General features: G+C 39.8%; 1 protein-coding gene across 1 annotated transcript in view; it reads right to left on the reverse strand.

Annotated features, from left to right (window-relative positions):
* The window catches only part of DNAH6 (dynein axonemal heavy chain 6), a 228,589-nt gene that overhangs the window by 79,380 nt on the left and 133,104 nt on the right, over nucleotides 1–16,105 (reverse strand). Inside the window, exons 45-48 of the mRNA XM_027623437.2 lie at nucleotides 15,410–15,564; nucleotides 11,230–11,461; nucleotides 2,803–2,955; nucleotides 1,356–1,496 (exon numbers count right to left, since the gene is read on the reverse strand). Coding sequence (XP_027479238.2) covers nucleotides 1,356–1,496; nucleotides 2,803–2,955; nucleotides 11,230–11,461; nucleotides 15,410–15,564 — 681 coding nt within the window. The remainder of the gene's footprint in view (nucleotides 1–1,355; nucleotides 1,497–2,802; nucleotides 2,956–11,229; nucleotides 11,462–15,409; nucleotides 15,565–16,105) is intronic.

Below are 16,105 nucleotides of genomic sequence, written 5' to 3' on the forward strand. Positions count from 1 at the left end.
TCATGTCTGTAATATGTAATGAATGGAATGGCTGTGTTCATTAGAGAGGGATCTGGGGCTGCGTTTTCTATCCCTAGCACAGTGTCTGGCACATGGAAGTTGTTGAATCAGGATTTGTTAATTGAATGAATAAATGAATGGGTGTATTTAGAATAACTCCATGAATAAAATCACATACATTACGAGGACCTCACGTCCTTACTCTGTTTATTATGCAGGTCCATTATTATAATCACTGTCCTCTTCACCTCTTCAACTTCTTTGCTCCTTTCTTGCTTCTCTGCACTCACTGGAACCTTAGCTAAATGCAACTCTCTTGTTACCCCATGTCTGTGACTGTGTGGTCGAGCACGGCTAGAGAAAAACACACAATCTTGCGCCTGGCCTCACTTTAACTTCGTGACAACTAGCTCAAGTGGGTTCTTAGAGCAGCCCAGAAAAGCTTCTATAGACTGCTAACACCTCCTCTTTCCACTTCATTTTCAGCTGATGACCTCGCTTCCCACATCACGAAAAGAAATAGAAGCAATGAAAACAGAATTCAGTGAGCTCTCACCCCCACATCTTCCCATCTCCCTGTTATCTGTGCTCATATACTCTGCCCCCCGCTCCTGTTCCTCTGGGGTATGCTGTGCATGCTCCCTGCCCGGGCTGACCCCTTTACTGATGACTCCATCCCATCTCGTCTTGCCTATTCAATGCCCTTGGCACAACTACACTTAAGTCTGTCTGCTGCTCCGTCAATCTATTTCTTTTCTGGATCACTTCCATCGGCACACACACATGCTATTTGTGTTTCCCACTTAAAAACACTTTTCTCTTAACCTCACCATACCCTTGTAGCTACTACCCAGCTCTTGGTGTTCTTTTGGGGCAAAACTTCTTGAAAGAGTTGCCTCTGTTCACTGTCTCTGATTCCTCTCGTCTCTTCTCTCTTGAACCTTCTCCCCCTTCACTCCACTGAAACCAAGTTCTTGTCAAGATGACCAATAATTTCTACATTGCTAAATTCCATAGTCTCCTCTTCCTTTATAAATTCTGTTTAGCCTTTGTTAGGTCTTTATCATTGTCATCTCCTGTATATGAGTAAATTCCTAGCAGGGTTTAAAGCTAATGCAAGTACCCTTGAGTTATTTTTGGGCAATGTGTTACCCCTTTAAAATCAAGTGAATCCAGGGGCACCTGGGTGGCTCAGTTAGTTAAGCCTCTGACTCTTGATCTCAGCTCAGGTCTTGATCTCAGGGTCATGAGTTCAAGCCCCGTGTTGGACTCTGCCTTGGGCGTGGAGCCTACTTAAAAAAAAAAAAATCAAGTGAATCCAGCTTCCCAGAGAGGTATCCTGGTATGTCACCAACCTGGACAAACCAATCAATAGTGCAGCAGTTCACAAGGGATGGAAACATCCGGCATCGGGACCGAAAGGCCTCCCCCACAGGGCTCATACAGAGAACAATGTGCAGCTTCTGACGGACTCTGCTGATAAAGTGCTGAAACACCTGACAAAAAGATATATTTCAATTAAAATAAGGGTGAAGTAACAATGAAAATAAGTGTTAGCTAATGCCTCTGGTTTACCAATACTAAATAAAAACATGTTAGTGTAGCAGATGCGCGAATTGTTTTGGTCAACCTCCATTCCAACCCCTCATGCAGTCTGGAAAGATTAAAAATGACATTTGGCAGACTCCATTGCAACTAGGATTCTGGATGTGATATAGGTTTTCCTCATCGGCGTATTTAAGGAGGTCTCTTGAGTAAGGTGGAGAGAGGTCTTCCTACAAGTTTTTACTTTGGGGTAGAGGCCACTGAAGAGAGAGACAGGGGCAGGGCCACAATTTGTGTAGGGGCAGAGTCTGGCCGAAGTGGCGTGGGCCTGGAGCAACCGTTTGTGGATGCGGCTCCTTCTGTCAGCTATGTTCTGACAAGGCTGGGGATGTGTGGCTTTGGAGCCGGCAGCCGAAGCAGCAGCATGCTGATTGCTGATGGGTTCAGTGGCTTCCAGGCTCGGCAGCTTCCCTGACCACTGACTTCTACCACGTGCATCTCATGGTCATGCTGAGGAACTCAGCCTGGAGTCCCTTTCTTGGGCTCTCCCAGTGATTCTGTGTTCCTCAAATAAACCCCTTTCTGCTTTCGTCAGCTGAAGTAGACCCTGCTGTTTGTATGTACAAGCCCTGACCTAGTAGTAGAGGAGATCTCACAAGAGGACACAGAGGAGAAGGCCTAAGAAAGAATGGTCAAAAAATTGAAGAACGTCCAGAAGCAAGGGAAAGCACAGGGGTGGGCCAGTAGCAGTGTATGGAATCCAGCACCGTGTTAGTGAAATGGAAGAGAGCAGGAGCTGGGTTGTTCCTTGGGTGGGGCTGGGCCCAGAGACATGGGCAAATCCATTTCTGTTTCAGGTGCTCTGACCTTGCTGATAGGCAAGGGAATCAAAAGTACTGCACTCCTCAGGCAGGGCACTGAGGATATGTGAAATCCTTTCGTGCTGAAAGAAGGATATGGTAAACTGTCCAGTTTGGACAAGACTATGACCTCCGTGGGGCAGTAGGGTTTCTGTTTTCTGCTTTCCACTGACCTCTTTGGAAGTCAGGTGAACCAATGCTTTGAATGCAGGGAGTAAAATACATAGAATTACAAAGGAAACCAATTATATTGGAAAAAACATCCATCCATGGACTCCTCAAAGGGATTTGTAGATTGTTAAAAAGGAAAAAAAGAAAAAAAAAGAAAAAAAGGAAAGGAAGGCTAACACAACGTTTTGTTTTACTAAAGCCATATCACCACTGTGACATGTCCTACCTCATCTCTGTTCCCCTCAGAAATGCCTACTTCTTTCGCCCTTGGTCTGGTGGCTGCTAAAACCTGTTCCAGTTCATCCTTTTCAAATAAATTGGGCACTTCACCTGAGTTCAGGATGTTATTTATATCTTCCAGGAACTCTTCCACTACAATCTGTAGAAGAAAGCAGAGTGATCATTGTAACTCACCCAACCGGTTTACATTTATTACGTGTAAATTGTAAACGAAATATTTAATCAAAATTCACATTGAGTTAATTTTATCTTTAAGAGAAAATAATCTTAAAAATTAGACTGAATATTCTAACACAGAAGTACATTGAGTTTTCATTTTTCATTCCTATATTGCTGCTTTTTCTTTTTTTTAAGATTTTATTTATTTATTTGACAGAGAGAGACACATCGAGAGAGGGAACACAAGCAGGGGTAGTGGGAGAGGGAGAAGCAGGCTTCCCGCAGAGCACGGAGCCCGACGCAGGGCTCAATGACCTGAGCCGGAGGCAGATGCATAATGACTGAGCCACCCAGATGCCCCTTTCCTGTATTGTTTCTTAAAAGGAATTCATCTTTGGGATGCCTGGGTGGCTTAGTCATTAGGCGGCTGCCTTCAGCTCAGGTCATGATCCCAGGGTCCTGGGATCGACCCCCACGTCGGGCTCCCTGCTCCACGGGAAGCCTGCTTCTCCCTCTCACACTCCCTCTGCTTGTGTTCCCTCTCTCGCTGTGTCTCTCTCTGTTAAATAAATAAAATCTTAAAAAAAAAAAAAGGAATTCATCTTTCACATGGTTCAAGTAACATGTACAAACATTTTATTTTACATTTATTTTTTTATTTATTTAAAAAATTTGTTTAGGGGCACCTGGGTGGCTCAGTCGTTAAGCATCTGCCTTCGGCTCAGGTCATGATCCCAGGGTGCTGGGATCGAGCCCCGCACTGGGCTCCCTGCTCCGCTGGAAGCCTGCATCTCCCTCTCCCACTCCCCCTGCTTGTGTTCCCTCTCTCGCTTTGTCTCTCTCTGTCAAATAAATAAATAAAATCTTTAAAAAAAATAAAATTTTGTTTATTTGAGAGAGAGAGAGCACACATGCACACATAGGCATGCAAGTGAGGGGAGGGGCAGAGAGAGAAAATTTTCAAGCAGACTCCCTGATGAGCATGGAGCCCAACGTGGGGCTGGATCCAACGACCCATGAGATCATGACCTGAGCTGAAACCAAGAGTTGGATGCTTAACTGACTGAGCTACCCAGGCACTCCTGTGCAACCATTTTATATTCTGCCCTTTTTCAGCTAACATTTTCTCATAAATATTTATCCATAATTCTGTAGAGTACTCATTGTATTTATAACCATTAATGGGAGCATAACACACTATTGAGCTGATGTGCCCTATTTTTACATAGACTTAAATGGTCCACAGTCTTGTTTACATTTTAAGAACATATGTAGGTCTATAGATTTTCTCCCCAGTTGGATTATTTCCTGGGGATAAATTCCCAGGAGTGGGGGGTGCCTGGGTGGCTCAGTCAGTTAAGCATCTGCCTTCTGCTCAGGTCATGATCTCAGGGTCCTGGGACTGAACCCGGTGTTGGGCTCCCTGCTCAGTAGGGAGCCTGCTTCTCCCTCTCCCTCTGTTCCTCCCCCATGCCCCACTGCTTGTGCTCTCTCTCTCTCTCTCTCTCTCAATCAAATAAATAAATAAATAAATAAATAAATCTTAAATAAAAAAATTCCCAGGAGTGGGATCAGCAATTAAAATGCATGAATAGTTTCTGGATTTTGAAGATTTTTAAATTTCCCATTCAATTCAAGTAAGATTTCATTAAACTTTAACATTTATTTTTGCTAGTTTAGGGAGAATTTTGCTTTGGGAGAATTTAATTTGCATTTCTTTGATTATTAGCAAGGGCAAATATGATTCCACATTTATTATTATCCATTAAAAAATCTGTCCAAACTGTAACCATTTAAATATTGGAATTTAATTTTAAATTTGAATGAGTTTTCATATTATAAAATAAAACTTTTGCCTCTAATAATTGATTCAAATATTCAAGAAATGTACAAATTATCCTTTTGTTTCAGTTCACTTTTTAGTGTTAAAAAGTTTGAGTTCTATATATTTAACAATGACAAAATATCTGTTGTTTTATTTTCTTCACTTGTAACTTTTTGTTTTTTCTTGAAGTTGGCATAATTGTGTCTTGTTAATTTTCCCCAAGAGCAAACACTAGTTAGTTCTTTGTTCTGATTTACTTATTTCTGCTTTTATCTTATTATTCACTTTTTTTTGTTGTTGTTTCCTTGGGATCTTTATTTTCCTGAACTTTTAAGTCAACTAACACATGTAGTTTCTAATTTTTTATTAAAATCTATAAATTTAATCCTAAGAACTGTTTGACTGCATTCACAGATTTTTATTTATATTAAGTTCATTTTCCCTGTTCTCTAAATAGAGATTTAAATTTTGATGTTCTTGACTCAGGAAATTTTTATATGAAATTTTTTTTGAAGACTTTATTTACTTAAGAGAGAGAGAGAGCTAGCAAGAGACAGCACGAGCAGGGAGGAGAGGGAGAAGCAGGCTCCCCAATATACACACATAGGCATGCAAGTGAGGGGAGGGATAGAGAGAGAAAGGACCACTATGCTGGGCTCGATCCCAGGACCCCGGGATCATGACCTGAGCCCAAGGCAGATGCTTTAACCTATTGAGTCACCCAGGCGCCCCTATATGAATGTTTTAAAGTCCTGAGCCACATCATTAATTTCTCCTTTAATTAGAGCATGGACAAAGAATGTTATCACCATAGTTTATGCTTTTTTGAATTTATTGAAAATTTGTTTAAGCCTAACATATGATCAATTTTTGTAAACCTTCAGTAGTATTAGAAAGTATTTTCTTTGTAAAATATAAATGTAGTATATAGCCATTAATTCCAGCTTAGGAATTATATTCTTCATATTATCTAAACATACTTATAACTACTTTGTATTTGCTAGAAATAGCAAATTAAAATTTTTAATGTCTTGGGGCGCCTGAGTGGCTCAGATGGTTGAGCGTCTGCCTTCGGCTCAGGTCACGATCCCAGGGTCCTGGGATTGAGCCCCTCATCGGGCTCCCAGCTTGACGGGGGCCTGCTTCTCCCCCTCCCTCTGCTTCTCCCCTTACTCATGTTCTCTCTCTCTCTCTGTATCTCTGTGTCTCGAATGAATAAATAAAAAAATCTTAAAAAAAAAGAAAAAGAAAAAAAATTTTAATGTCTTGTTTCTCTCAACTTCTCATAGTTATAATAGTTTTATATATATACACACACATACATACATTAATTTCAGTTATTATGGTTATGTTTACTCTCCATTAACATTGAATATTTGAGACTGATTGGGGCTTTCAAAAGGGTATAATAGCCTTTTGTTTGCTTAAAGTGGAGCAAGACAGTCTGACTTGATCTCTGGAGCTTTAACACTTAAGAACCTTTTTATATAACTTGCTTTATTTTTAAAGGCAACATTAAACTTCTATAAGAAATATTTTAATTTCAGAATAAGAAACTACAGATAAACAAAATTAAGAAAATAAAAAAATCACTCACAATCCCATGACCCAGACATTTTCTAATTGTATATACAGCATGTCTGTTTAGTTATACATTAAACCAAAGAACCTATATGGTAGATGATTTGTATATGTGTTATGATGTAACAACACATCATAAATACTTCTCACATTAATTAATGTGTATTTCCACATAGTAATTTCAAATTTTTTACAAACTGTCCTATTGTATAATTATAGCACAATTTACTTGTGTGACTCATTGAAAAATGAGGCTATTTAAAATTAACTGTTATTTTAAAATACTGTATTAGATTTTCTTGTACATACAACTTTATATGCAGCTGTGATTATAAGTAAGAGAAATTTAAGGGCTTTAACTGCATATTGCCAGTTACCTTCCAGATGATTTTGCTAATTCACAAGTGAGGTCTATGCAAGGCCTATTTCTTGACACCTTTGTCAATACTGCATATTATGGGGACGCCTGGGTGGCCCAGTTGTTAAGCATCTGCCTTCGGCTCAGGTCATGATCCCGGGGTCCTGGGATCGAGCCCCATATTGAGCCCCGCATTGGGCTCCCTACTCGGCTGGAAGCCTGCTTCTCCCTCTCCCACTCCCCCTGCTTGTGTTCCTGCTCTCACTATCTCTCTCTCTCTCCGTCAAATAAACAAATAAAATCTTTAAAAAATAATAATAATAAAAAATACTGCATATTATGATTTTTTAACCTTTGTCTGTGTGCAAGGCCAACCCCTGACATTTATCTTTACTGAAATTTCTTTGGTTACTGGTGAGGCTGAACATTTCTTCAGGTGTTTAAAGCCCTTGATATTTTTTTTGGGGGGGGGGGACTTCCTAACTTCCTATTCACATTTTATTACATTTTAAAATTTCTTCTATTGATGGCTTGTCTTCTTTTCATTTGAAAAAGACTGTATTTGTATTTATTTTCCAGCTTTATTGAGCTATAATTGACATATAACATTTTGTAAATTTAAGGTATACAATGTATTGATTTGCTACACTTACATATTGCAACATGATTACCACTATGGTATTAGTTAACACTTCCATCACATCACATAATTACCATTTCTTTTTTTTTTTTTTTTGTGGTGAGAACATTTCAGGTTTACTCTCTTCGCACATTAAAGTATATAAGTTTCGTTAACTATAGTCACCATGCTGTACATTAGATTCTTAGAACTTAATTCATCTTATAACTGGACGTTTGTACCCTTTGCCCTTTGACCAACATCTCACCATTTTCCCCATCCTCCAGCCCCTGGTAACCACTATGCTTTCTGTTTCTGTGAATTTGGCTTCTTTTAGATCCACATATAAGTGATATCATACAGTATTTATCTTTCTCTGTTGACTATTTCATTTAGCATAATGTCCTCAAGTTTCATCCATGTTCTTGTAAACAGCAGGATTTCCTTCTTCCTCATGGCTGAACAATACTCCATTATGGGTCTCTGTGTGTGTATACTTGTGTGTGTGTGTGTGTGTGTGTGTGTGCGTGCGTGCGTGCGTGTGTATATATACATGCCATATCTTCTTTATCCATTCATTTATTGATGGACACTTAGGTTGTTTCCATATCTTGACTATCGTGAATAATGCTGCAATAAACATCTTTGAGATCTTGTTTTCATTTCCTTTGGATATATACCCAGAAGTGGGATTGCTGGATCATATGGTAGTTCTATTTTTAAGTGTTTGAGGAACCTCCATATTGTTTTCCATAGTGGCTGCACCAATTTATTTTTTATTATTATTATTTGGGGGGGGGTTGTCAAATGATCCTTTATTGAAACATTTTCCTTTGTAGTTAGCTTGCTGGGCATTCCACCGCACCACTGTTGATGTCATCTACGATGTCATGAGGGTGGCAGCTATCAACATTACAGCCCACAGACTGGGCAGTCCCCAGGATCTCTTTAATGGTTCCAGAGAGTTCTCTGGCTAAAGATCGGTGTTGCATCTGTTGGGCAATATTGACAATCTCATCAAAAGTGATATTTCCACTGTGCTTAATGCTTTTCTGCCTCTTTCTGTCTCTTGGTGGTTCCTTGAGGGCTTTGATAATTAGGGCAGAGACAGAAGGTACCACTTCAATCTGGGCCTGTCTGTTCTGAATGGTCAGTTTTACTGTAATCCTTAGACCCCTCCAATCACCAGTCACCTTGGCGATGTCATCACCAACCTTTTTTGGAGACAGACCCAGCAGGCCTATCTTCGGGGCCAGGGCAGACATGGCACTGACTTCGCCACCGGTGTACCTCAGGTACATGACTTTGATCACGTTGGGGTCAAATTTAGGTGGTATGGGAGAGGTGGTTGGTGTCGGATGAACCTGGATTCGGGATGACCGAAGACAGTTGCACTTTTGCCTCCTCTGAGCCGAAAGCCAAAAGAGAGCAGCTGCACCAATTTAATTCCCACCAACAGTGCACACGGTTCCTGTTTATCCACATCCTTGCCAATGCTTGTTGTCCCTTGTCTTTTTGATGATAGCCATGGTAGGCTATATGTTTCTAGGATTTTATCCATGTCTTCCAGGTTATTCAATTTGTTGGCATGTAATTGTGTGAGGTGATCTCATTGTGGTTTTGATTTGCATTTCCCTGATATTACTGATGTTGAGTATCTCTTCATGTACCTGTTCTGTTGGACATGTGCATGTCTTCTTTGGAAAATTGTCTATTCAGGTCCTCTGCCCATTTTTTTAAATTGAATTTTTTTTTCCTATTGAGTTGTATGAGTTTTTTATATATTTAATTATAATGAACCTTTCAGGTTCAACCTATTTGAGCCTCATGGATCTGGATATCCATTTCTCTCTCCAGGTTTGGAAAGTTTTCAGCCATTATTACTTTAAGTATATTTTTTGTTTCTTTTTCTTTCTCTTCTTCTGGAATTCTCATAATTTGGACATTATTTCTTTTCATTATGTCCTATCAGTTCTGTAGGCTTTTTCATTCTTTTTTCTTTTTGTGCCTCTGACTGGATAATTTCAAATGTCCTGTCTTTTAAGTGACTGATTCTTTTTTCCGCATGGTCAAGTGTGCTTCTGAAGCTCTCCATTGAATTCTTCAGATCAGTCATTGTATTTTTCAGTTCAGGATTTCTGTTCGGGTTTTTTGATGGTTTCTTTTTCCTTGTTGAACTTCTTGTTCTGTTCATCCATCATTTTCCCAATTTTGTTTAGTTGTCTGTGTGTTCTTAGAGCTCACTAAATTTCTTCAAGAGAATTATTCTGAGTTCTTTATTTGACAGTTCATCGATCTCCATTTATTTAGGGTCAGTTATCGGGGCTTTCTTCATTTTCTTTGGTGGTGTCACGTTTACCTGATTTTTCATGATCCTTGATTCCTTACACTGGTATCTGCTCATTTGAGGAAGTGGTTTCCTCTTCCAGACTTTACAGGTTTGCTGTGGCAGAGACAATTCACCAGTCTGCTTAGTTTGGGTTTCTGGACATGTCAGCTAGCAATCCTTGAGCAGGCGGGGCTTGCTGCCAGGGTCTACTTTGGGGTGAGGCCACTGCCCAAGCTCTGAGATTGGAGGTGGGGTCCTACTGGCTGAGAACAGTTGGACAGGACTGCTGACTTGGTTCCCTCCGCAAGCAAGGTTTGTAGGATGGGCTATGTGGTTGCCTAGATTCTCTGGCCTGGCTTTCTCGATGGCTGGGACTGGGTACTATACTCAGTAACAGGTAAGGCTATGAATTAGCTTCCCTGTCCTGGTGTCAGTGGAGTAAGACCCAAGGCCCCCATGCCTCATTGTTTGGGGACCTAAATAAAGCAAGGCTGTGCACTGAATTCTCTGGCCAGATGAAGCCACTGGTTCTGCTTTGCAGACAGGGAGCAGGGCTGCTAGATGGGCCATGCAGCTGCTCGTGTACTCTGGTTAGGTTTCTGGTCAGGTGGGCTAAAAGCTGTGTTCAGCAATGGGTGAAGTTACAAATTAGTTTCTCTGCCAGGGTGGAACAGGAGAACCGGCTCCAAGGCCGGAAAGGCTCTCTCTTTGTGGTCTTGACTCAAGCCAACCTGTACCCCAAGTTTCCTTTCTGAATGGACCCCCTGGCTTTGCTCTGTGGATAATTGTCTCTGCTTGCTTTATTTTCCACTCAATCGTTGTTGGTGGCCAGAGCTGGTGGTGTATAGACATTTGGCTAGGGGTTCTTTCTCATTTGTAAAAAATATTTATATATTCAGATATAAATTCCCTGCATGTCACAGATGTTAAAAATATTTTCCCATTTTATGACTGTACTTAATTTAAAATAATTTAAGATATTTATGCATCAGATCTATCACGTTTTTATTCCTGCTTAATTTCTATAAAAGTTTATTTTCCCTAATGTTGAAATGCCCAAGTATAGTCAATGTAGAAAATTTTCTTCTTTAGAATAAATTCGAGATCAGTTAAATTGGTTCTTATAGACATAGATGTAATCATGTAATCTATTTTAATTTTAAAGTTAATTTAACCCTAAAACAGACATCATTATTTTCCTTTTCTTGTGTAAGGCATATTTCCCTAATTGATTTCAGTTAGGGAATAACTTCCTTATATTTACTGCTACAGAAACAATTTATTACTTTCTACTATCCATGTCCTTCTCAAAGAAAAGCTCAAACCTCTCTCACCCCCTTAATCTTTGATCATATTTACTTACTCAGAATTTAAAGGGTAAGAAAATGGTTGGTAAAATAAATGAAAATGTAGTATAAAAGTCTTTTACAAGGTCTAAGACATCTGCTATACGAGGGAACGGTTCCTTGAACTACATCATACAAACTATTCAAAGCACACTCATGATCATGACACTTGTACTTTAGCTATTTAAACATATACCTGGGTGTCCGTGAAGAGAAAGACCATATTCCTGTCATCTACACCAGCCAGTTTGTACAACTTCCTCAGGTCTTCGTGAAAACTGTCATAATTATATCCCCGGCTCAGTTCAATTTGCAAACATTTGTAACCACATATGTGAGCTGCAAGTCTTGTAAGAGACTGCTTTCCTGTGCCTCCTACTCCAACAAGCAGGGCGTTGCCTCTTTCCTGACGGATCATGCGGGCAATCCTGCAGGCAGCAAAGTAGAGAAAGACTTTGTATTTCTTTTCTTTCTTTCTTTTTTTAAAAGATTTTATTTATTTATTAGAGACAGAGAGAGAACAAGCAGGAGGGAGGGGTAGAGGGAGAGGGAGAAGCAGACTCCTCACTGAGCAGGGAATCTAATGTGGGACTCGATCCCAGGATACTGGGATCATGACCTGAGCCGAAGGCAGACCCTTAACCGACTGAGCAACCCGGGCGCCCTGCTTTTGTGTTTCAATGGCAGAATTGAGTAGTTGTGACAGGGACAATATGACCTGCAGAGTCTAAAATATTTATTGCCCGGCCCTTTATAAAAGAAGTTTGTTGGCTCCTTTCCTAGGATCTTTTGCCAACTAGAGTAAGCAAACAGATGATTTAGGCACCATTTCCACTGTTATGTCTCTAACACAGTGGCACATCTTATAGAAGACACAACAGATTATTGTTTATTTCTCTTCAGTCACCCAGGTAGGTATAAAATTGAGAGGTAAAGGGATATGTAATAAGTTTTGCTATTGTTTTCCATAATGTGCACATGTTTGACAGTAGATGAAATATTGACTATTATAAAAATCTTGCATTTTATATGTTACTCTTTCCTTGTTTCATGTATAGTACAGTAATTTGATTATTTTCATCCTAGATTATTGGAAACAAATAACTTGTCCATTCTGTTTCCAGTGTTCTTCTTCCCGTCAACTTACATATCCAGAGATAGAAAACCCCCTTCATTAGGTTACATTTTCTCTACTGTAGTAGATAAGAGATGGCTGTCCTCATTAATGGCTTACATTTTCATAGAGATCTGTTTTACCATCCTTGAAGTGTGGTGACAACTTTAGGCATATGTAATAGGTGGAAACAGCCTGGAGCAAATTGCCCTTTGAAAACACAGGCTCTAAAGTAAAAACAATTTTTTTTTTTTCTGAGTTGAGAAGGCTTTTATCCACTTATCCTATGCAAAAAAAAAAAAGTCTAAAATGTCACCAACAAATGGAAATGTAGTGTCTGCCAAATTACTGAATATTTAGTAATTGTCCCATAATTCATGTTCATAATGAAGCCCTTTCTATTGCTACTCAGCAGTAGGTATTTGAAAACTCTTACAAGCAGAAATTTGTTTACTCTAATTCCTACCTACTGATCCTCTTTAGAAAAAGATGTCTACATCGTTATTCACATGGCAGCCCTTTATGTGTCTGAAAACCAAGTCTCCTCCATTCTACAAATGGCTTTTAATTTCCTCCTGTAATATTTTAAGCAATCCTTGAGTAGCCTGGTGATTATCTTTCACAAAAGTCAGAAAGATTATAAATAAATTTAAGCTGACTCTACCTATTATTTGGTCTATTCTCCAGGAAGTTTCTCAGACAGGGGATTGCCATTATTTTTTCTTTGCAGGCTTGGGGCCTGTGTGAGCTATAGGATAAACGTTGTTAGGAGGTGGTGTGTGGGTATGTTGTCAGGGGGATAGATGAGAAGCAAGTGGTATCTCGACAACCCCATGACAAACTATTGTATAACACTGGAGTTGTGATGAAAATAAATTCCCATATTAGAGTTAATTAAACAGAAGTAGAGGAAAGGTAAAAGACTTGATTGTTTATGGTTTATAGAAAAAAAATCCTAGGATTTAACAGTCAAACTTAACATGATGCAATACTAAAATGTAGTTGACAAGGGAAAAAAACAGTCATTAAAATCTTGCTATGGTAGCAGACCATGGGAGATCCTGTCCTCACACACACTTCACAATGTGGATTCCACAGAATACTGTATCAAGTCTGGGTGTCACATTTTAAGTGGAAAGTGGAGAAATTATCAAGTGCTCAGTATGTTGAGGCTGGAAATAATCCCTAACAGGCAATAGTGGAAGATCTGGGTTATATCTGCCCAGAGAATACAACGCTAAGAGGAGCCTAGTCACAATTTTCAAATATTTGGAGGGCTGTAATGAAAAAACTGGATCCATTTTGGGTGGAGGCACCTGCAGCCGAGTTAGAGTCAAAGGGCTAGATGCGATTCTCTGCCTATGACTCACTAGCTTGGGGACTTTGGACTATTCACCTAATCTCTCTGTGGTACACAGTATTGTCCAAAAATGGCTACAGTACTATTTCTGGGCCTACTGGCTCTTTGGTCCTGTCAAGAGATAGAGTCTCTGACCCCTTCTTGTGGACTGGGTGGGCCTGTGCCACTCCATTGACTAACAGAGCTATGGTAGAAGTGATGCTATGTGACTTCCTAGGTTAAGTCATGAGAGGCCATTTGGCTTCTACTGTCGCTCTCAGGGCACAAGCTTGGGAGCCCCGAGCCATGGGAGAAGCCGCCGTGCTAAGTGACACAGGCAGTATGCACAGAGGCAGAGATGTGCCAGGCACTCCAGCTGCTGTCTGACTTGAACTGCATTGAGACAGAACCACTGGGAACCATGAGATCATGAACTAATGAAGCCACCAAGGGTTGCATTGATTGATTATGACCACTGGAATATTCTCTGAGTCTTATTTGTAGAGAGATTAGGATATTGAGCCACAGAGAGGCATTACCACAGTTTAATGAGATACTCCATATCATGGTTTTATATTCATGCTGAGTGCCATTATTGTCACTGCTTCACAGGATGGGACAGATACCACATGTCACAGGGAGAAGATTTGGCATCATCCTTGAAGTGTCATTTCAATACTTGGAATTGTCCAACAGTATACAGATGCACTTTAAAAAGTGGTGCATCCTGGGATGCCTGGGTGGCTCAGACGGTTGGGCGTCTGCCTTTGGCTCGGGTTGTGATCCCGGGGTCCTGAGATCGAGCCCCACGTCTGGCTCCCTGCTCGGCGGGGAGCCTGCCTCTCCCTCTGCCTGCCACTCCCCCTGCTTGTGCTCTCTCTTTCTCTGACAAATAAATAAATAAAATATTAAAACAAATTAAAAAAGTGGTGCATCCTATGATTTCCCTCATATGTGGAATTAAAGAGACAAAACAAAAGAACAAAGAAAAAAAAAGAGACAAAAAAACAGACCCTTAACTATCGAGAACAAACTGATGGTTACCAGAGCGGACGATGGGTGAAATAGGTGAAGGGGATTCAGAGTGCACTTGTCATGATGAGCACCGAATACTGTGCAGAAGTGTTGAATCATTGTATTGTACATCCGAAACTAATACAACATTGTATGTCAATTATACTGGAATTAAAATTTGGAAAAAAAGTGGTGTATGCCCCAAGGACTGCAGATATTCAGGCTGGATACGTATTTGTCAGGGATGTCTCTCAAAGGAAACTTTTGTGGGTAAGAGTCAGACTCATAAACAGATGGAATCTACAATCCTTGGATTTCACTCATTTTGCTATAATCTTGAACCCCATCTTTCTTTAGGCATGCATGTAATCAGCCTTGTCATACTGTACATGTATCTCTGTAAACTACCTTAGATCCTTTTTTGTAACGAGATAGGGCATTTAAAACAAAAACAACCTATTAATATTTAGCAAAAATAACCCCTGGGACTCCATAGAAAGTTCATGCCACTAATATTTAAAATATATAAGGAGGGGCACCTGGGTGGCTCAGTCAGTTAAGCGTCCGACTCTTGATTTTGGCTCAAGTCATGATCTCAGGGTCCTGAGCTCAAGCCCTGCATTGGGCTCCAAACTGGGCATGAAGCCTGCTTAAGATTCTCTCTCTTCCTCTCCCTCTGCCCCTCCCCACCCCTGCTCTCTCTCTCTCTTTTCCCCTTTCTAAAATAAATAAATTAATAAATAATAAAATAAATAAATATATATATATAATAACTTTTACATTACAGCAAGATTTGCTAATAGGCCTTTGTTCATCTAGAAATCTAAAGACTTTTGTACGACTTAATTCTTACCTTTTAATACACAAGAAATCAGATCAATGCATTATTGGGCACTTTATAGTACATACCTTGAAACATGTTCTATAGCATCCTGGAAGAACACCAACTTTACTTCTTTGGGATTTGTAAGGTTATAATCATCAAGATAGTCCTCTAGAACATTTGCGATTTTCTCCATATCAGGCATGTCATCATAAATCCGGTCAATCTTATCTGCTCCAAACTATAAGATGATTTATGGGAGAGGGACCAAGTTAGATCAATTATGATCCAACATTCATAACCGTAGGAGGGAACATTATTTTATCCATGTTACTATGTAATAATTTGCATGCATATTTTATTATTTGCATATATATTTGCATATATATATGTGTGTGTGTATATATGCGCAAGGCTTTCAACCCAAGGAAATGGGACTAAGAAACTCAGATTTTCATGGTAACTGAAAATCCATTTCATTTAACTTCAAATAGTACATTGGAATTTCAATGATCTTTGCTATAAAATTCACACAGGAGCTCAGAAATAGGTTTCCAGTTTTTCTTGCTATACCTTACTTTGGGTTTGTACTTTTGCTCTCAGGCTGTTGACATCGGAGAAGCTAAATGGGCTGAAAATGATGCATGCCAGAGTGTTATGGTCATAAACAATCATGCCAGAACTACATGTAGTTTTTACACAGCAGTCATCTGATTAAATAAATCATGGAGAATGAAATTTGGGGTGAACTAGAAGGAATTAAGTTCCTGTTTGATGTCTTG

This window comes from Zalophus californianus, chromosome 8, assembly GCF_009762305.2.
Source record: "Zalophus californianus isolate mZalCal1 chromosome 8, mZalCal1.pri.v2, whole genome shotgun sequence".
NCBI classification, from domain to species: Eukaryota; Metazoa; Chordata; class Mammalia; order Carnivora; family Otariidae; genus Zalophus; species Zalophus californianus.